At 57.3% G+C, this 20,495-nt stretch overlaps 1 protein-coding gene across 1 annotated transcript in view; it reads right to left on the bottom strand.

Annotated features, from left to right (window-relative positions):
- The window catches only part of ATOH8 (atonal bHLH transcription factor 8), a 32,101-nt gene extending 12,198 nt beyond the window's left edge, over positions 1-19,903 (bottom strand). The window contains exons 1-2 of the mRNA XM_045550003.1: positions 19,073-19,903; positions 10,138-10,329 (exon numbers count right to left, since the gene is read on the bottom strand). Coding sequence (XP_045405959.1) covers positions 10,138-10,329; positions 19,073-19,819 — 939 coding nt within the window. The 5' untranslated portion in view covers positions 19,820-19,903. The remainder of the gene's footprint in view (positions 1-10,137; positions 10,330-19,072) is intronic.
- Positions 19,904-20,495: the final 592 nt, after the last annotated feature.

Below are 20,495 nucleotides of genomic sequence, written 5' to 3'. Positions count from 1 at the left end.
TCTGACCTCATCTCCTGACCTGTGGAGAGCTCCCGAGGGCTCCTGAGCAGGGGATGGAGTGAGGCTGTCTGACTGCCTTTCGGCAGAGCTGCCAGGAGGGGCTCTGGTGGGACTGACGGGCCTGGGCAGCTGGGTAGTGTGACAAGCCCAGGTGGCTGTGAATTCTGGGCAGAAGGCAGGAAGGTCTTAGAGGAGGAAATGGCTCCCAACCTTGCCCTCTGGAAATATTTATCCTGGGACTGCTAGGAGGGCAGGGGTCTCTGGTCTTCTGGGGTAGGCAGAAATGGGACAACCTGCTCGAGGACAGGTGGGGAGCCAGGGCCTGCTGACACCCTCTGTCCTACGCCTTCCACTACGCCAGGTGCGGAGCTCAAGGCTGTGCAGTGGGCAGGGCAGCCCAGTCCTCCCCTCCCCTCGTTCTCTGGAAACCTCAGGGCTCAAAAGCAATTTCTGGTCACTAGACTGACTCCACACCATCCCCAGCGGCCACTCCTCCTTCCCCAGGAGCTCCTCCTTCCCTGTGGCCTCGTGAAGACCAACTTCTCAGGCAGGAGAATGAGAGGGAGAGCAGTTTTCGCAGAATGATTTCATACCCTTATTGCCACTGACGGCTGCATAGACGCAGGAGATAGCTGAGCGGGCTCCTCGAGACTAAGACACTTGAGCACCCAGCCCCCCCAGCCCCTAAGGGCAGAGCTGAGACCAGCTCCAAAGTCCAGACGAGACACCTGCCCACAGAGGCCGTGGTGGGAGGGAGGCTCCCGTGGGCTCATACTGAGCCCTTCAGATAGAGAGATTAATGGCCCTGAAATTGCGATAAACATAAATATTTGGTCCTGCCAGAACTGCCGTCTCTCCAACTGGGACTGGGAGGAAAGCAGAGAGGAGAGCAAGAGGAATGAGGTGCAAGGGGCTGAATAAAGTGCAGATGAAATGCAAAACACCCTCCAAAGCCCCAAATCTGAGGCTTGTGAAAGGCCGGCCACCCACAGCAGTGGCGATGATGGGTTTTTTCCACTGCTGGGGTGAGGGGCTGCCAGGGCTTCTGGGTCTGATGGGAAAACGGGTGAAGGGAATTGAGAAAGGAAAAAGAAAGCCCTCAGTCCCCTTCCCCTGTGTCCCCCATCACATCACCATCGCCTGACACCCGACAGCCCCAGGCCTGACTCAGCTCCTCCCTCGGGGTCCAGAGGGGCGTGAGGAGGGCGGCTAGGCCTCGCCCTTCTCTCCTTTCCTCCCCAGGGCTGGCCTCCCAGCTGCCAGCCCTGCCCCAGGACCCCACAGCCCCTGGACAGGCCATCCGGTGACTGCTCCCAAGAGGTGCCCAGATTCCAGGCTGACATCTCCCAGAGGCCTTTGGCGGCGGCGGCAGGCAGTGCTTAAAAAAGGCTTCATGTCATGCTGCAATCAGCTGCAGGGCCCAGGCGCTGGGGTATTTATGAACGCGACTGTCCTCCCAAAGCATCTCTGCGTTGCTCTCTGATGAGCTGGTGGGGGTCTCTGCGTGCTCTCTGGTCTCCCCGGCCCTGCCCCTGCGTGGACATTGTTGGCATCTGCACACTCTGGGTGCATTCAGGGTGATGGCAGAATGACCGCTGCAGCGATGCCTGTTTAGAGCCTCAACACTGATGTGCCCTCCCAGGTACCTTCTTGCTCGCCTGTCCCCTCCAGCGAGGTCTTAGGAAAAGTCACTTCTAACCATCCCCAGTGTTAACACCTTTGAGAAAGAAAAGAAAATTCAGCAGCGTCCAGAACTAATGAGGTGGACTTCAGGCTCCTTGGAGGAGGAAGAAAAGTCACAACTGGTGTGAGAAGAGGAAGAAACAACATTAAACAAAAACGGGGTGGCGGGGGGCGGGCAATGAAAACCAGAGATAAAAAGTCAAGAGAAAACGGCGGCGCCTGAGAAACAAGAATTCCAGCCGCCAACTTTTACGGCGTCCAGCCCTGTTATTCATAAGCGAGTTTCCTCTCTCACAAAGAACCTTTTGCATGGTTTTCCCTGCTGCCTCCAAACCAGCTGCTCGCGCTGTTGTATCCTGAGTGATGATGAGGCTCTGAAAGGGTTTTTTTGGGAACAGATGGCCAGGGGAGAGCTGGGGAATGTGCCAGCAGCGGGCCGGGCGGGCTGCCAAGGCCTGCGGTGACTGAGTGCTTGGGCTTCCAGCTCGCGTGCTTTCCCTGCCCTCTGCCCTCCGTGGCGCCAGCAGGCCTTCCCAGCGAGCGCTCGGAACATCTGGAGTCTGGGGCTGCCAGGAGGGGGGGCCGCAGCAGTTGGGCGGGGGACCCTCTGTTCCAGCGGAGCTCCCATGGACTCACCAGCAGGCCCGCCTCGCAGAACAGCTAATCAAAACCACAGCGCCCGAATGGGAACCAGGCGCGCTCCCAGCTGCAGCCAGAGGCCGCCAGGCGACTTAACCCGGTGTCAGGCCTTGCTGACGGCGCAGCGCTGGGGGTGCTCAGAGCCGATGACGCCCCCCAGCCCACCCCACCCCTCACCACCACCAGCACCGCCACCACCAGCGGGCTCTGGGCTCCCCACAGCTAAATGGAGTCTCCACGAGCTGCAGCCCAGCTGCTTATGTAAGAGCTGTCGCCACGGGCCAGGCACCGCAGCACCACACTGGGCACTTGCTGGGGGCCTCCCAGGCGCGGGCCACCGTGGCGGGCAGTGTGCGAGCTTCAGGGAGCCGGCAGGCCTCAGGAGTCAAAGAGCTCAGAGTTTGGAACCAAAGCGACAGAAGGTTCGAATCTGAGCTCCACCACTGCCTGGCCACGTGGCCCTGGGCAAGGGACTGCCCTTCTCTTGGCCTCGCGTTCCCGCTGTGCACTGAGGGGTTTGTGTGGCGAGGGGCAGAGACGACGCGCGTGATGTGCCTGGCACACGGCGGGTGTGACTGTTGGTGGTGGCCTGCTGATAGGTGTGACGGCAGCACCACACGTTACGCATGTTCTAGGAATGAATGAAAGCACTTTGAAATCCGAGGATTTCTGGCGTGGCCCCACCTTACAGGTGCGGGACGGGGGTTCGGGCTGAGGCACTAGAGAACTAACTGTTGGCCCTCAGCTGCGTTGCGGCCGGTCAGTCGTCCGTCCACCCTGGGCACTGCCCTCTCCTGAGGTGTTTCTTCCTGGGGTTCCAATTAAGTTATTACCTTGTAGCTGTAAATTCATGAGATTTCCTTTCTGGCACTCACTGAGAAAACGCCAGCCCTTTCTCATACGGGATCTTGTTTAATCCTTTTGCCAAGGAGGGTATGCGTGGTCTCACTACAGATGGGCGCACCGGGGATTCGAGACGTCAAGTAACATGTCCAAGGTTACACAGCAAGAGGGGACAGTGCCAGGACTCAAACCCGGGTCTCTGGCCCCAAAACTCTCCACTCGGCCTACCTCACGGTTTTGCTGAGGCCTCCCCAGTGTACTGCCATGTCCCTTAAGTGACAGCACCGCAGAGAACTGAAAGGAACTGCAGGGTTCTCTGGCGTTACCCCACCCTACACAGACACCCCTTCTCCAGCATCCCGAGGGCCACTGAGACTCTGCAGCGGTTTCGGGAGGGGAGTCCTGGCTCAAGGATGTGCTCCAGGAGGGTGCTCTGCACTCCCAAGAGTGCTCACTCAGGGCAGCACGGGGGCTTCCCACGTGTCTGAGACTTTCTGAGCACGCATGGTGGGTTCTTTCTCTCGATGTCCGAGACCCGGATTTTTCATTCGTACCCAGCATGTTGGGGAGAAGGGTGGGGATCTGCGAGTGCACGTTGGGGAGAGGGATTAGTCTGAGAAAGGACAGAGGAGGAGGAGAGGGTGGAGAGCAGGTGAAAGGAGAGAGAAAGCAGCACCCAGCCTCGACCCTGCCTTGGGACCACCCAAGCAACCTCTAAGGCGCGTTCGGTGAAAGCCAGCTCAGCTCACCTGGAAGGTTCCCTGGCCGACAACCCCTCCAGCCCAGGCCCTGCCAGACTTGTGGCCTAATGGTGTCAAACGGGAGAAGAGAAACGGCAGCTGAGAGAACACTCCGTGTTAGAACAAACAGCTGGCGACAAACGTCTATGTAATTGGAATGCCAGAAAAAATAAATTGCATCCATTTTTATGACTGGAGGGGAATTTGATGGTGGTTTCCCACCCCCCTTTTTTCCCAGCATAGATGGACTCCATGGCTCTGAAAGCAGATGGCATTTAACTCAGTAACTTGGTCCAGAGGATTTGGAAATGAGAACCACCCCCCCCACTCCACCCCACGTGGGAGGCAGGACAGGGAAGTGGCAGGAGCCAGGCTCCCCTCTCTTACTGGCTAGGTGACCTCGGGCAATCCCTCAGGCTGAGAGACCAACACTGGGCCCCACCTCAGGGCTGGTGACAGGAGTCCCTGGCACACGAGCCACACCCTCTGCACACACCGCACTGGGCCCTGGCAGCCTCCAGGAGGGACTTTCAGATCTGTGTGAAACGCCATGATGGGCATAAGGAGGTAACACAGGGACGGTCATCGAGGCAGAAGGATGGACTGAGGTGAGGCTGGCAAGGGCCTCAGAAACCACTTATGACAGCTGCCCCCTCACAGTGGAGACCCAGGCCCCAGTGGGGATAAAGCCAGGACAGGGGCTCTTGGTGGGGACACAGGAGGGGCTGGATCCGGGCAGGCCCAGGCTCTGGGAACATTCCACAGAAGGGGCAGGCGCCCACGGGTCCTGTCGGAGGGCTGGGTTCAGCCATCCAGACAGTAAGGGGCCCCCTTTGACACCCTTGGCTCACACCAACCCCTCTTCCCCAACCCAAAACCTGTGTGCAAGTCATCTTGTCCCTGGCACTGAAGCTACAGAAGTCTGCACCCGGGACGTTCTTCCGCAGAGGAGCCAGACCACCCTCGACCTGCCTCCCCTCCCAGAAAGCAGCAGGGAAAAGAGGGAAGACACAGCTCTGACCAAGTGGCACCCAGCCTAAATGCCGCCTCCGGCTCCGGATCACCCCCGGGGCTAGGAGTAAACCTCCCCGACATGCAGACCCAGCCTTCCCGCAGGCACGGCCACTGCAGCGCGCCACCCTGGGGCCCCCACTCACCGTCAGGGCCCCTGGTACAGCCCTTCGGTTGGCGCATAAGGTCATCTTCTCTCTCCACCCCAACCTGCGGCCTGTGAGCAACTTGAGGGCAGGGACTTTGTTACCAAGACTCAAAACACGCTGGCAAGTTTAGTAACTGCTGCTCCTGTTGTTGTTGTTATTATTACTGCTCAATGGCTTAACATCGATGGACAGGGGTGCCCTAGATTGTAGAAAATTGGCCCTTTCCTATTCAGCAGGTCTGGGGAGGCCCACCCAGCCCAGGTGTGGAAGAACAGTTCTGCTGCCTCCTGCTCTTCCTCGTCCCCCTCCTCCTCCTCCTCAGAAGCTCCCAGGAGTTGCTGCTTTAAAAACAGGAGCTGCAGAAACGTGGCCCAGAGCCAGGTGCTTAACATGCATTATCTCCGGCTGCAGCAGCCGAGTCAGAACTGAACTCTCCAGAGCCTTCCACCCCTCCCGCCTGCCGCTCTGCTGGGCGGCTTCTGACACAGCCCTCTGTACTACTGGGGCTTCCAAATGGGGCTCCAAACCCTCAAAGTTCACATCCTGTGAGGCTCAGAAAAGGAGGACTCACTGGCCTGGGGTCCCCAATCCCCGCACTGGGAAGGGCTGAGATGGGCAGAGGATGCCTAGTGGGTGAGCCCAGTGCACTTTAAATCCCATTCTTAATGCAGCCCCGCAGGGACAGGGCAGCCCATGAGAAATGCATGGGACCTCAGAGGACATTTGAGGACACTTGGGGCTCAACCTCCCAAGGAGCTGTCCCGAAGGAGGGTCGCCCAGCCTTCTGTGGACATAGTCTGAGGGAGCAGGCCCCACGTGGGATGGCTCAAATAGCCATCAATCACTCTGGTGATGACTGTCATCATTTCAGCTACTAGAGCAGACATCTGCCCACTGTCCCCAGAGCCTGCAGCCCAGACCTTTGCCCCCCAGCCTCCTGCAGCCCTGCCCGGCAGGCCCATCATCAAAGTTGCTGCGCCTAAGGCTTTAAACCCCAGTTAACATGCAGCTGAGTTGCTAGGAGGGTGACCATGAAGCTGTCCCCCACCACACACACCTGGTCAGGAATTAATTAACCAGACGGGCTTCCACAACCACAGACACGTGTAGGGGGCAACAGACTCCAGCATGGCTCAGTTTTGGTGGGAAGGGGCTAGGAAGCAAGTAGGGCTGGGTGGTTGTCTCATCTTCCAGGGAAGAACAGCAAGGGACCCCAGCAACCCTGAGTGACAGGGACTGAAATCAGGTCCTGCAAAGAAACTACACACTCACAATGCCATTCAGAACCAAACTGGGTCCAGGAGTCCAGTCTCAGGGCCTTCTCAAAGGTGAGGCCAACAGGCAAGCCCGGGGTGGTGGCACAGACTGGATGCCAATCCAGCCCACGAACATACCTCCAGACCCAGAAAGGGTGGAGAAGACCCCTGGAAGGAAGGTTCTAGTTGTCACTCCTCTTCCATCCCCTCATGCCCCAGCAGAGCTCTGGGTGACCTCCCTGGCTTTCCTGCCCACCAAGGCCCCCAACACAGCTTCCTGGTGGCAGCTGACTGCTGGAGGCTTATGTCAGAAGCAAGAATTCTCTTTGCTTTTCCTTTTTCTCACCCTGACCACTCCTGATTCCCAAACCCTCTAGACCAAAGAGTGTTCAACTGCCGCTTGGTGGTATGTGGCAAATTATTTTGTGTCTACACTGTCTATACTGTGTCTGGCACATAGACAGTGGTCAACAGCTGTCCACAGAAGGAAGGGGGGGGGTGTATGTACCAGGGAGAGCTTTAAGAGCCCTGTCTCCTGCTTGGGGACCCCTGCGGTGGTCACATATCCTATAAGGGGATGGACACCAGCAGAAGGTGGAGGCTGGGAAGGAGGGGCTTTTCCTGCACCTGCTGTGTGAGTTCCTGGCTTCCCCTGGACCGTGGCTGGGTGCCATCAGTCACGCCCATCATGTGCCCAGTCACTTCCAGAGGAAAGCCACCCCACAGCAGCCAGTGGCACATCCTGTCTCACCTGAGCATGTCCTCAGTCTCTCCCCGTAAACTTGTAACCAGGTGCAATTTACCATTAGAACTTTGTAAGCCTTTTCACAGAAACAGTCCCACACAGGAGGAAAAAATATTTGCTGGTCTAATTGTCCCGGGGCTTGGCTCCCCAGACAGAATCTTGGTAAGTGGAGGTGGCGCCTCGGAGGCCCAGGCTGGTGGCCACAAAAGGAGGAGGATAAGCTAGCAAGGTTCCAGTTACAACTCAAAAGCCAGGACCCGTCTAAAGATGTGCTCCCCATTCAAACCATCTGAACCCTCCAAACAAAAGGTCAGGGCAAGGGGCCCAAAGGAGGCAGGAAATCCCCTCCCCTGGGGCTCCAGGCCCCTCAGTCTCAGGGCCCAGTGAATCCACCCCCAGAGCAGAACAGCTGCCGAGAGAGGCTAGCTCAGGCCAGCCACGATGGTCTCAGTGTGACGCCACACATCCCAACCGAGGGGGTGGGGAAGGAGCGGGGTAGCACACCCAGATTAGGACAGACAGACAGACAGAAGGAGGATGACAACTAGCAATTAAAGACTCAGGCAGAAAATGCACAGGTGCCCAAAAAGTGGGTCACAGGGGCCTAAAAGACGGTGCCTGAGTGTGCAAGGGCTCCAGGGACACCAGAGGTCACGAGACCAGAAGCAATCTGACTGCCTGGGACACACCAACAGTCACGCTTGCAGGGCTGCAGGGCCAAATCTTGATTGTCCAGATAAAACTACCGAAGCAGGGAGTGGTCTGGGGGCTCCAAAATGAACACTGGTCCCCACTGGTTCCTGTCTTCATTCGGGAAATGCATCACCATGGATATGATGTGAGCCTGTGAGGCCATGAAGGTCATCAGGGCAAAGACACCCCGCAGGGTGACCTCACACCCACCACAGGCAGAGTGAGGCCAGGAGACGGGAGGTGGTCTCAGGCCTGGGCTGGCTGGGGCAGAGTGGAAAGAGACTATTTCCACCCTGGAACTCCCACCTTGGCCCCCAAAGCCCCTCCAAGGCAGTTGAGTTAAGTAGGCCCCGCAGGATGAGCCTCAAGTTCAAACACAAGTGTTTTCGGGTCCCATTACCTGAGGGTGGGGAGGCCATGCGGGTGACACCACAGACATGCCCTGGGTGCCCCTCGCTCTCACGCAGTGACTCATTGCATCTTCAAGGCGGCCCACGAGTGAGTGTTTTCCACTGTCCCCGTTTATCAATGAGAAAACAGGCTAGAGGAGGGTAAGAAATGGGTCCAGGATGACACAACTGGTCGGTAGTGAGCCAGGACTCGAGCCCAGGGCTGCTGGGTGCGCTTAACCACAGTCTGTGTCCTCAGCTTCCCAATCCACACAGTGGGAAGGCTGGTGCCTTAGATTTGAGGTGACTTTGGGGCAAACCGAAAACTCCGCTCTGCCAGGGCTCCTCACCCTCCTTACTCCTCTTCCTCACTGGTGGGGACAGCCTCCTCCCAGCCCAGGACCCTGCTCTGGGCAAGGAGCCAGCGGAGGGAGGGGCTCTGCGCACCCGCTTTCCATGGTGAAGAAGGGGAGGCAGGGGGAGGGGGCCGGGCAACTGGGGTGCCTGCCCACCCTGCCCATCCACACCTCCAACAACAGGCCTGGATGCCAGGGGAAGTTCACGGAGAGTTTACGAACCTCCTTTGTCACCGCGCCGCATGGAGCCATCAATCACGCCTTCATTTACCCGGTCACTTTCCAGAGGAAAGCCGCCCAGCGCAGCCAGTGGCGCTTCCTCTCTCACCCACTTGATGAGGATTTCATCTAATTGGTCCGCATTAAATCACTCCCAGGAATGCAGGTTCAATTAGCGGCAGGGCTGGTGATGAGGAGGTGCCGCAGCCCTCCCTGGCATGGGCCTGGGCGTCCATGGGGGGGGTCTCTGGGAAACCCCCGGAGAACCCACCCAGGGGCCTGCCTGAGAGCGGGTCTGGGGGAGGGATGTCAGGGTAAGAGGGAGGGGCAGGCCAGGAAAGAAGAAAGGATGGAGGAAGACAGAGTCACCAAGCTGCCTGAATGTCAGGGGAGCCCTCCTGCTCCAGGGCTCGTGGCGTCTCTCCTCACAGACACAGGCCAGTCCCTGCTCTCTGTCTTGCTCCCCTCAGCCACACAGAAACAGACTCAGAGGGCTGCAATGAGCCTTGCTCAGCACTCACCCCTGACTGTAAATGCCTGAAGCACAGGCCACCTGGGGACCACAGCTGTGCCCAACACCTTTCCTCCTGCACACACTTCCCAAGCACAGCGGGCTTTGTATAAGCTGTTCCCTCTGCCTCGGATGCTGTTCCATCCCTCATCTGCCCAGTGACCTCCTGGTTGTCCTGCTAGTCCTAGCTCAGACACCACTTACGCTAAGATGCCCTTTCAAACTCCCTGGGGCAGAAGGCTTAACCTGTCCCCCCTCTGCCTGGCCTTCCACTGCCCCTCGCACAGCCACACTGTCCTGCCCTTACCTACCTACAGGAGGGTCTCTCTGACCATCTTGTGAGCTGTATGGGGACCAGGACCATGAGTTTGTCATCTTTATACCACCGCCCAACTTGCTTGGCACATGGTTGGGGCTCAATAAATCTCTCCAGGATGAATGAATGAATGAGTATCACCTGCCTTAATGCACAGCCTCTGGTAACCCACAGGCCAAGTCACCTTCCCAGAACCTGCCAGAGGGCTCTCCTGGGAGTCACCCTGCTCAGGGGAATCTCGTCCTGATAGGACCACACGGGGAATTCGGCACCAGAGCACCTAAGGCCAGAAAGGGCTTCAGAGCTAAACAGTCCTCTGCGTTTAAGTGATGAGAAAACCCAGGCCTAGAGACCCCGGGTGACTGTCCAAGGTCACCCAGAAGCCTGATTACCAGGAGTAGGGTCACACTCATAATCCCAGGGATGTGTGAAGAGCCCTGAAGCTGGGGGGACCTTCAGCAAACCTCCAAGAGCTGATCTCTCTGGCCCCTTCAGAATCCTGGGCACAAGCAGGATGGCACCCCAAGTTCCTGTTCCCACCTCCCCTGCCCTCCCCAGAGGCTGTTGCCCAAGCAGCTGGCGCATACCTTGCGCTTCTTGGCACGTCCCTCGGCCTGCAGGGTGCGGGTGCAGCGCTGCACACACTCGGAGAAGCTGAGGTTGCTGTGGTCGGCGCTGTAGTCGAGGTCGGCCAGCCGCGCCAGAGACAGGATGTAGTTGCAGGCGATCCTCAGGATGGCCAGTTTGGACAGCTTCTGCCCATATGAGTAGCACGGCACCTGGGGGGAAGAAGGTGTCAGGATGGTCTGCAGGGGTCTCTGTGCTGAGCAAGCAACCCCCACACCCTCCTTGGCCTGGCAGGTGTGGGGGAAGTGGCCTGTCTGAGGTACGCCTGGGCCCCCCACCCTCATTTTATGATCTGTTCCAAGGACCTGCTGTTTACACACATGCACATCTCGATGCATCCGCTCTGGGACACATCCGCATTCCCATGTTGCAGGGGAAGAAACTGAGGCTTGCTCATTCAATCCATCCAAATCAAAGCACAGTGAATTCCATCATGACAGAACTCTGTCCTCCACCCTCCCTGAAAAGGAGTCTCTCTGAAAGAACAGACATTTTTTTTAGCTCTGATGTTCCATTCATTCATTCAGCAGCACTTGTTTTGCTGGATACTTGGGGGGTCCAACAATTAATAACTTGATTCCTGACTTCAGTGAGCTTACACTCAAGAGTGACATAATGTCCTAACAGAGGGCACCTGGGACTCTGGGAACACACAGGAAGGAAACTGTCAGTGCTCAGCTGGAAAGACACAAACACGGTTGGTTTCCTTTTTCTTGTTTTATCTTTTTCTATATGCCCTCTGGACCTAGGGTGCTGCTGGACGGACAAAAATTGCATAATAAATACTTACAGCCCCAAACAAACTTGACCCGTTTGTCAATGATTCATCACCAACTAGATGCTTACTAATTGCGCAGGGATTTGTGTGGGGTGAAGAGATGGAGCCTCTAAGTTTTTAACATCGTCTACCGACATCTGTGCTGCATGAGCAAAAAGCCACGAAGACTATGGCACAATGGAACAGAGTCCTGTGTTGTAATGTGGAAATGTCCCCACGAAATCTGTCTGATGGGTGCTAACCACTAGATCCTACTGTCCCTATGATGTGCTGTCCGCCTACATGGCTAAAAACCCAGCAACCAAGGGTCCTGGTTCCCTTCTCCCTGTGCCTCTTTAGGATCTATACGCGGCGTCCATATCACTGATTAACCCGTATCCCACAGAGACGGGGACCACTCGGCACATCCACGACAAGTACTTAGTGAGCACCCCCATATGCCAGGCACTCTTCTAGGCCGGTCATTCTGAATCAGGAACGACTTTGTCCCTCAGAGGATGGTTGGCAATGTCTGGAGACATTCTTGGTTATCATCACAAGGGAGGGGGAGATTGAGGGGAGAAGCCAGGGATGCTGCTAAACACCCTGCAACGCGCAGGATCCTGCCCCCCACAACAAGGAATTACCTGGCCCAAAATGTCGACAGTGCCAAGGATGGAAATCTCCATTCCAGGCCCCGGGGATAAAGCATGAACAAGGCAGTCACCTCAGATTGGGGACATCACCCACTCTGATCTCACTTTAAAACTCACATTGTCTAAGAGCTCTCCCTGACCTCCCCAGCCACACCCTACGCCAAGAGGGGACCCTGCCCTTAAACAGGGCTCCAACGGCACCCATCTGTCCTTGGCTGCCCACACTGTCACCTCCCTGCCAGCGGAGGTGGAAGGCCAGGTCTGCAGAGCCCAGCACAGGCCCTGCTCGTAACAGGCTCTCGAAAGGGTCTGTTGATTGAGGGAGTGAGTGAACAACGATCTCCTCCATATCTACTCCAGAATGTTCTGAACTGGATTCAAAAACCTTTCCTCTCTCTGAGGGTGAAGATTTAGTATTTGGGCATACAGCCTAAGCACGCATACCTTTTTGTCACCTGGTTTCAACTCCTGGATCTGGCTCTGCCTACCTATAAGACCTTGGGCAAGGTACAGAATCTTTCTGAGCCTCAGTGACCTTGTCATATTGGAACAGGACTGACCCCACAAGGAGGTAAGGATTAAACGAGATGACGTATGCATTGCAGGGTAAGGCCTGACAGAGGGCCATGAAATTATTACAGTCGGTGTTGCAGAAGGTCCCCACAAAGGGCATCCAGAAAGGGTGAGAGGCAGGAGGTCTGGAGCCAGGACACACGTCTGCCCCACCCTCCACCCCCCGGGGGTCCAGAGACTAGGAAACCCAGAGAGAGAAAGCCAACTCCCATACATTTCCACACCCCACTCCCAGCCCCGGCCGCAGCTCCAAACCCGTCCAAGAGAAGCTGGCAGAACAATGCACTGTGCTGGTTCCTAACCAGAGTCCAGAAAATCCTGCTTTATCAGCCTGAACAAATAAACAAGGTCTGGCCGTCCTGGGGCAGGGAAGGGGGTCTCAGGGGCCAGCCAGCCAGCACTTCTGCCTCCTCCTCGCTGCGGGAGGGAGTGCTGGCCCGGGGGAGGCTCCGGGGACTGGGCACAGATCCGTGACACAGCCCCTAGCACTGTTTTCACTCAGATGCCCTGCTGGGGCTTTCTGTAAACACCCAGCTCTTTGAGTCCCTGGCCCCTGACAGCTGGGCTTCAGGCAGGGAGCAGGGATCACGGGAGGGATCTGCACGCTGCCACCCAGGGTCACTGCAGGACTACAGAGCAACACATGAGGCCAAGGCCAACCTAGAGGCCCTGTGCCAGCTTCGAGGCCAGTTCTGTTCCAGATTTGCCACTTTGTCTCATTGCTTCTGTCAAGCTCCAGGTCTAACAAGAAGAAAAGCATCTATTAAGCTCTCATATATCTGGCACTATTGTAGCTACTTACAGGTAGTATTATCCTATTTAAAACCTTTCCCCCAAATAAAGATTATTTTCCCATCTGCACATGAGGAAACAGAGAAGTGACTACTGGGCTCCAGATCATGCTGGTTGGAGCCAGAAGCTCGTGTGACTGGCACCCAAGGAAGTCACATGGCCATTGGGCTCCTCTGGCTCCCACCATAAGAGGTGGCCATATATGGGACACCAAGGGCTCCTTTCAGGTAGCTCCCCCCCTTCCCCACCTCTGGGGGTGGCTCCTCAGACCCTCCTGGCACCAAAACCCCAGGATGCAGCCACCCAGCCCCACACAGCCCAGCTCAGAGGCACCCTGGCCTGGGCTACCCTAGCAAAACGAGAATCTAGCAACCAGCTTTGAGGTAGGGCGGAAAGAGCTGGTCCGAATTCCAGGCACTTACTAGCAGTGTGACTTTGGGCAAGTGCCTCCACCTCTCTGAGGCTCAGTACCCCCATCTGGGGAGTGGGGACAGTGCTGTGTGCCGCACCCAGCTGCGGGGACTACATACAGCAACTCATGCCAGAGTCTGTGCAGCACAGCCCTCTGTGACCACTGAGACCTGGCCGCCTTGCTGTTTACTGTGATCTACTAAGGCCAGGCAGGGGGTGGGTGTTTCGAATGCAATGTCTATATGCATCTTTTAAGTAGCCCAGTGAGGTAGAAATGATCACTTTCACTTTACAGAGAAGTGTGGTACCTCCAGGCATGTAGGAACTCTCTGGATCTCTCAGCTGGTGGGAGATAAGCTGGATTTTGAAGTTGTGGGTTAGCTGGGCTCTGCTTAGAAATTTGGAATAATATCTATAGCCTAAGGTGAGGAGGTAGACAGCCCATCCCTCTGAGCTGGTGATGGAAAGTTCTGGACTGATGATGCCATGAGTTACCTCTTTGAACATCCACAGCAAGGCCCAGAGCCCACCCCACCACCTGCAGAGAGGACCCCACAGCAGTTGTCTGCTCACCTTGATCAGAGGACACAGGCCAGAGGGGGAGGCAGAACCACCTGGCTCCCCCTCCCAACAGACTGCCCAGCTTCCAGGAAAGGAAAAGGATCTACCTCATGGTCATCCCATAGGGATTTTTCAACTTCAGAGGAGCAGGTTTTGGCATTTGCACAAGGCCCCTATATACCTCTAAAACATTCCATCCCACCCATCCCCAGCAGGACCCTCTCCCAGCTCCAGCAAGCAGGTAAAGGCAGGAAGGGCACTGACCCGGCAGCCTGAGGACCTGGCTCTACCCCTGGCCACCCGTGTGACCTTAGGTAGGTCCAGAACCTTACAGAGCCTCAGTTTCCTCACCAAAGAATGGGCATGAGAATGCCTGCCACCTCAGAGTTGGACCCCAGTGGGCAACCATGGGAAAGCACCATAAAGAAACAAAGCCAAGAACCTGCCAGAGAATGCCGGAATGGCCTCGAAGCCCTCCGCCCTCTTCCTTCTGTGCCAACTCCTGCCCACCCTTCAGCCCTCCTGGAAGGCCACCAAGACTGCTGGGCCCTCAGAGCTCTGACAGCACTATGTCCACTCAGCTGAGCGCTTGATTCCATCTGAAACCGTTCTCTAATCATCTCGTGTCAGTGAGTGCCAGATTTCTAGGGCAAAGCCACTCTACCCAGAGATGTTCAAGGTCCTTCTCAAGATGAATTTCAATAGGTCCTTTAAAATCCTAGCCTCCTACACAGCCACGAGGCTAGCCCCTGAGAACCTGGGTCTTAGTGGTGAAGAGCTGTAGCCCCAGGGCCAGACAGGCTTGGGTACAGATCCTGGTCACTCTGTGACCTTGAGCAATTTGCAACCTCTCTGTAAGTGTCCCCATCTGTAACATGGGAAGGTAGCACTATAGATATGCAACAGCATGCCCAGGTAAGGTACCTCGCCCGATGCAATGAGGCTCGACAGGCAGCTACCCTGGTAACTGAGGACATTATGGAATAGGAGAAAGGTCTCTGCCACCCTCACGTACCTGTCTGCAGCCCAATGCAAGCAGGCCTGTCCCCCACCGCCCAAGGGGATGTGCACAGGCTGCCTGGCCCCCCTTCCACATCTCCCTTTTACCTGTGGGGTTTGAGAGTGAGGGAGGTGCTGACCTGGGGGCATACTCCCCAAGCCCCTTCCTGGGCCACCCTGAGTTGCCCAGGTCCACTTGGTGAGGACCCCTGCGGGACTCTAGGGACAGCAGGAGAGGTACAGCCCCTCACCACCTTCCAAAGCTACCATCCCTCGAACAACGCTGAGGGGCTTTGAGGGGAGAGAGGAAATCCACACGCACACCAGATACCCCACGGGGGGGCACAGCTTGTGAGACAGAAGGTCCTGCCACTCCAGCCCCACCCAGAAAGGCCAGCCTTTCCCTCCAACCCCTCCCAGCTGGCAGGGAGCAGCCCTGCACAGGGGCCAGGCCCAGCTGTGCACACATGGCCTTCACATGAGGCAGCAGGGAGGGCTCTGGTGCAGCTGGGCTGGTGGCATGTGCTGCAGCCTGACCATCTGCCCTGCACAGCCCCCACCAGGCCAGAGGGCCTCTCCCCACCTGCACCTCGCAGGCGGCCTTGCAGCCTGCCCTCCCCTGCTCCCTTCTGGTTGAGAGGATAGTGGATCATGACAAAACAGGAGCCCGTCTGGCTTCTGCATGCTGAGTTTGGATGGCTCCAGGGCATTAGACAGGCTGAGGAGCAGAGCTGTTAAAATCCTCAAGAGCCCTGATTCCAATCCAGGCTGTGCAATGACAGCGACACACAGCTATGCAGGCTGCGACTGTATGATGCCATGGAGGCACCACCACACTGGAGTCTGGTGAACAGCACGCCAAAGTGGCATGCAGCACAAAATCCACAAGGCCACAGGCTGTGGCAAAAGGCTAGGACAGCTCAGCCAACTTCTGTAAGCTTTCTGAACCTCAGTGTCACCATCTGTGAAATAGGGCAAGGGATGGAGGGGTGTGATAACAATACCTATTTATTAAATGGAACCAATACATATAACATGCTTAGCACAGTGCCTGGCACAGTGTCTGATAAACGGTAGTTCCTGTGATTGTTACTAAAACGATTAAAGAGTTCTTAATGCTACATCTGTCGAGAGCCTTGTGCAGCCCTGAGGACCTTGGAGAAGCTTAAGAAATGTTTTTTGCTGTCATACCTCCCATTCCTTTCCTCATTGGCTCTTTGCAAAGTAATTCTGGACGAGGTAAACGATATTACCATTTTACAGCTTTAGCAACTGAGGCCCAGAGAAGGACAGTGACTTGTCCATAGCCACACAGAAAGCATGTAACAGAGACATGACTCAAAGCCTGGACTTTGGACTCCCAGGCCAGTGCTCCTTTCATCATACCAGGAAGCTGCTCAGGAAAATGAAGCCCCAGCCCAGACCATGATCCCAGAACCAATCTTAGCACCACATTGGCTATGGCCCCATTTTGGGAGAGCCACCCTATGCCTTTCCTCCCTTCCCCAGGGCCCATCTCAAACAGGCAGACCTGAGCCTAGATCCAGAACTACAGCCAGTCTCAATTAGGGCAGAAGGAAGGTACATTTTACAGGGGAGACTAAGGACCAGAAGAGGAAAGAGCTCCTCCAGAGCATGGGACTCTATTAGATGGATGCTGCGGTGGTGGGGACATGATAGGGACATGGTAGGTGTGGCCTCGGCCCCTGGCTCTGTGACCAGAAATGCACTGTATTTCTTTCCTTCTCAGATAACAGGCAGATATCCACTCTGGCCTAGCAGCCTTTTTAGGGAAGTGGCAGATGGTTTGGGCAAGGAGGAACCATGTATTCATACTTCCATGACGATGCATTTGTGTGTGCTCTTGGGCATGTGTCATGAGCATGTGCGTGCGCATGGGTGTGTGTACCTGTGTGTTTATGTGTGCATACACACTCTCTTCCTGAGAGGGCTTGGGTTTCACCTTCTGCTTAGTAACACTGAACTTGCCCCTTTTATACAGAACTTCCCACAGGAAGGGTGGAAGTGAAAGGAGACCAGGATTAATAATCTCAAGGAGTCTGCCAAGTGTACACCCAGTCTCGATTATTAACAAACATCACGGGCCGGGGTTGGGGAGAGCCCACGATGCTGACACCGATGCTACTGGGGGAAACATTTGGCTAGGCAGCCATTCCAGAAACTGCTGTCATCTTCCCCAACCCACTGGGTGACTTGGACAAGTCTCCTTCCTTCTCTGGGCCTCATTTTCCATTCCATAAAATGAGTTGATCCAATCCAGATAGGGATAATTGTTAAGATCAAATAAGACGGAATTTATTGTTAAAAGAAGTAAAAGCCCCTGGACAAATGAGATGTAATAGAGCACTCAGATGAATATTCTCTCACTCAGAACAGAAAGAGGCAGCTGGAAGGGTAGAAAGGGCACTGAATTGGCAGTCAAAGGACCTAGGTGCCAGCCCTGCCCTGCTACTCACCAGCTGTGAGGCTCTGGGCACGTGGCCTCCCCAGTCTGGGAGGCGCTTCCCTAGTTGCAGGGTGAGCAGGTGGACAGGCAACTCTCTGCCCTTCTGTCATCCTTCTGTCCCGGGGAGTGGGTAGCAGGACGCCCCACAGGCTGCCACCCCTACCCAGTCCAGACACAAAGCTGCTGGCCCAGGGTGAGACTGACTGCTCCACTGTGCCCACTGCCCAGGGTCTTAGCCAGTGTGGCAGCAGGCAGAGGCCCAGCCTGGTCTGTGACCACCTGATGCCCCACCGCTCCCCACCTCACTGACCAAACATCTCCCCCAGCCCAAGCAAGACATGTTGACTGGAAAGCCATAAGGCCTCTTTGCCCCGACAGTTCAATTTCCTTCCCATGGACAGACGCAGGCACCATTGCCCCACTCCACTCCCCAGGATGAAGAGGAGAATATGATCCAAAAAGAAGATCATGGTTTCTGAAACGTTTTCTTGTTAGCCAAAGCCCAGAAAGGTTGAGAAACTTTCCTGGAGTAATAGAGCAAGTCAGCTGCAAAGCATGCAAAAAAAAAAAAAAAAAAAACTCATTCCTCAAACCAGTCACATTCACCTGCAACTCTTCCCCATGCTTTGTGTGGGGTGGCGGTGAGCACTCACCACCTCCTTCCTAGATCTCCCCTCTCTAAGAAAAAGAGACGTCTGGAAGCCCAGGGCAGTGCCAACCTTGTCTAATGTGTACTTGTAAGCTGCCCCTCCCACCATGGGTAATTCTTGGGTTCAGTATTCTTCCACCACCCTGACAGGGGCACTGTCTGGTGAGGGAAGCCCCCATCAGCCCCAAACCAAGAAGTCCCGGACTTACCCCAGAACTAAGCTCTGCAGATCCACCAGAGGGAATCCCCTAACTAACTGGTCCCCTCAGCAGAGCTGCCAGCTTCACCACGGGATGAAGGGTGGGGTGGAAGGGATCCCCTGGGAAGACTCCCATCAGCCAATTCTAGAGGCCACCCCTGGGGAGGGGGCGTAGGCTTGCAGCCCAGGTTCTTAAGGACAGCAGGGCCAGGGGTGCAGAATCTAGAATCAACCTGAGTGTACAGGCATCCCCACTGGGAGCTGGGCGCTAAAGAGAGGTGACAGGCTCCCTAGGACTGCCGGACCCTTATACTCCCGCAACCCCAGGACTGCTCCACTGCAGCAGTTCCAGGCCTTGCTACCACCAACAGGGGCCCCGAGACCCCCAGCCACGACAAGAGCCTGGAGGGGAAGGGTCGTCCGCCCCTCTCTTGCCCAAGATAGATTCCCACATTGCCCTCTCCACTCCCCACCGCTCCCACGAGACTCTGCGAGACAAATACTCTCTGCCATAAAAGTGAAATGTGAGGGATGAAGTCAGACTCGCAGACGGGGCTAGCCACGGCGGGGGGCGGTGGGAGGGGGCGCATGCCCGGGCCAGAGATCTCAAACACTTACCCACACTTTGCAAACTAAGATTCCGTACCAACGCTGTGGCAAAGTCACTGCCCCAGGACTGCCCAAACCTGTCTGGGCCCCGGGGTCAGACCGGGAGGCGACAGCTTGCCCCCTGAACACACCCCTATCCTCCCTACAGTTCCCGGCCACTCACCCACCCACTACGGCAATCGCCCTCGGGCGCAGTGAGTGCAGGCGGTGGGGAGCGCGTACCTGTTTCCTGAGCGCCTCGAAGGCTGCGCTGATGGTGTGCACCCGCGTCCGCTCCCTGGCGTTCGCCAGGAGCCTCCGGGTCTGCTGTAGGGCTTTGATCTCCGAGGAGGCAGCAGTCGCTTCGCCTGGCCGTTTCCTAGGCGACGCGGAGGAATCCGGGTGGTTATTGTAAATTACGTGTGAAATTGAAGAGTAGGAACTTTCCCCGGGGCGTGTGGGGGGCGCGGGGCGCACTGCGGGCTCAGGGGGCGCTGGGGGCGCGGGGCGCGCAGGCGGAGCGCACAGTAAGATGCGGGGACGCAGGCTGGGCTCCCGGAAAGGCTGTGCCTCGGAGCCCGCGGGTGCCTGGCCCTGGGGCGCTGGAGGCGGCGGCGGCGGCGGCTGCGTGGGGAGTCCCGGCCCCATTGCGCCCAGGGCGAAGCCGCGTTTCCGCGCATCCAAGACTTCGGGCGCTCGGGAGCTCCCGCGCTCCCCGGCTGTCTCCGCGCCCCCACTTTGGGGTACGGCCGGCGCCACTGGGGCTGGCACTGGGACCGGGACCGGCTGCAGCCGTTGGGTCCTGTCCCGCAGCCCGTTGGTGGCGGCGGCGCCGGGCTCGGGCGCTTCCAAGTCCAATCGGAAAGTTTTATAGCCATTCGCGCGCCGCGCCGGCTCCTTGCCTTTCCGCTTGAGCTTCTTGAGGCCGTTCAGCTCCTTCACGCACACGGTCTTCCACGGCCCGTCCTCGAGAACCGGGATGTGCTTCATGGCGCGGACAGCGCGAGGCAGGGGCGTGGGGCTGCCCGGGACGCGCGCCCGCCTCGCCGGCTCTGCACGCCGCGCGCCGCTCTGCCCCGGCAGCCGCGCTCGGCACCGCGGAGTCTCTGGCTCGCCCCTCCGCTCCCTCGCCCTCCCTCCCCGCCGCCCTCCCTCTCTCCCTTTCTCCCCCTCGCCCGGGGCAGCTGCGCCGCCGGCTCCGCGAAGCCGCCGGGCCGTCCGTTCCCGGAGCGCTCAGAGTGTCATCTGAAGTCGCTGCCGCCCTGCCAGCATTTCTGGAGAACGCCCGCTGCGCTCCATCTGTGTTTGTTTAGCCTCAGTTTACACAGAAGCCCAGTTCGCGAGATCAGTCAGCGCCGCCGCCCGGAGAGGAGGCAGCTCCCGCCGCCACCGCCTCCCCAGCCCCGGCCGCCCGAGCCGCGAGCGCCTTTAAAGAAACAGGAAGCATTTTTCAAAACAGCTGGGCTGCCGGCCGCCTCCTTTGTCCGCGTGCTCTCTGCCTCCCCCGCCCCCCCATCCCTTCTGCCCAGAACCTGCCTCCTCCCGCGCTCCCTCCCCGCCCCCTGCTCGAGTCGGGGGCGCTTCTCTTTTCCCCGAGGACCGTCTGCTCCTGCACGACCGCCTGGAGCACGTGACTTCTGGGCCCTTCGGCCCTTCCCGAAATCCT

The sequence above is a fragment of the Lemur catta genome, chromosome 4, assembly GCF_020740605.2.
Source record: "Lemur catta isolate mLemCat1 chromosome 4, mLemCat1.pri, whole genome shotgun sequence".
Taxonomy (NCBI): domain Eukaryota; kingdom Metazoa; phylum Chordata; class Mammalia; order Primates; family Lemuridae; genus Lemur; species Lemur catta.
This window is presented reverse-complemented; position numbering and strand designations above follow the sequence as displayed.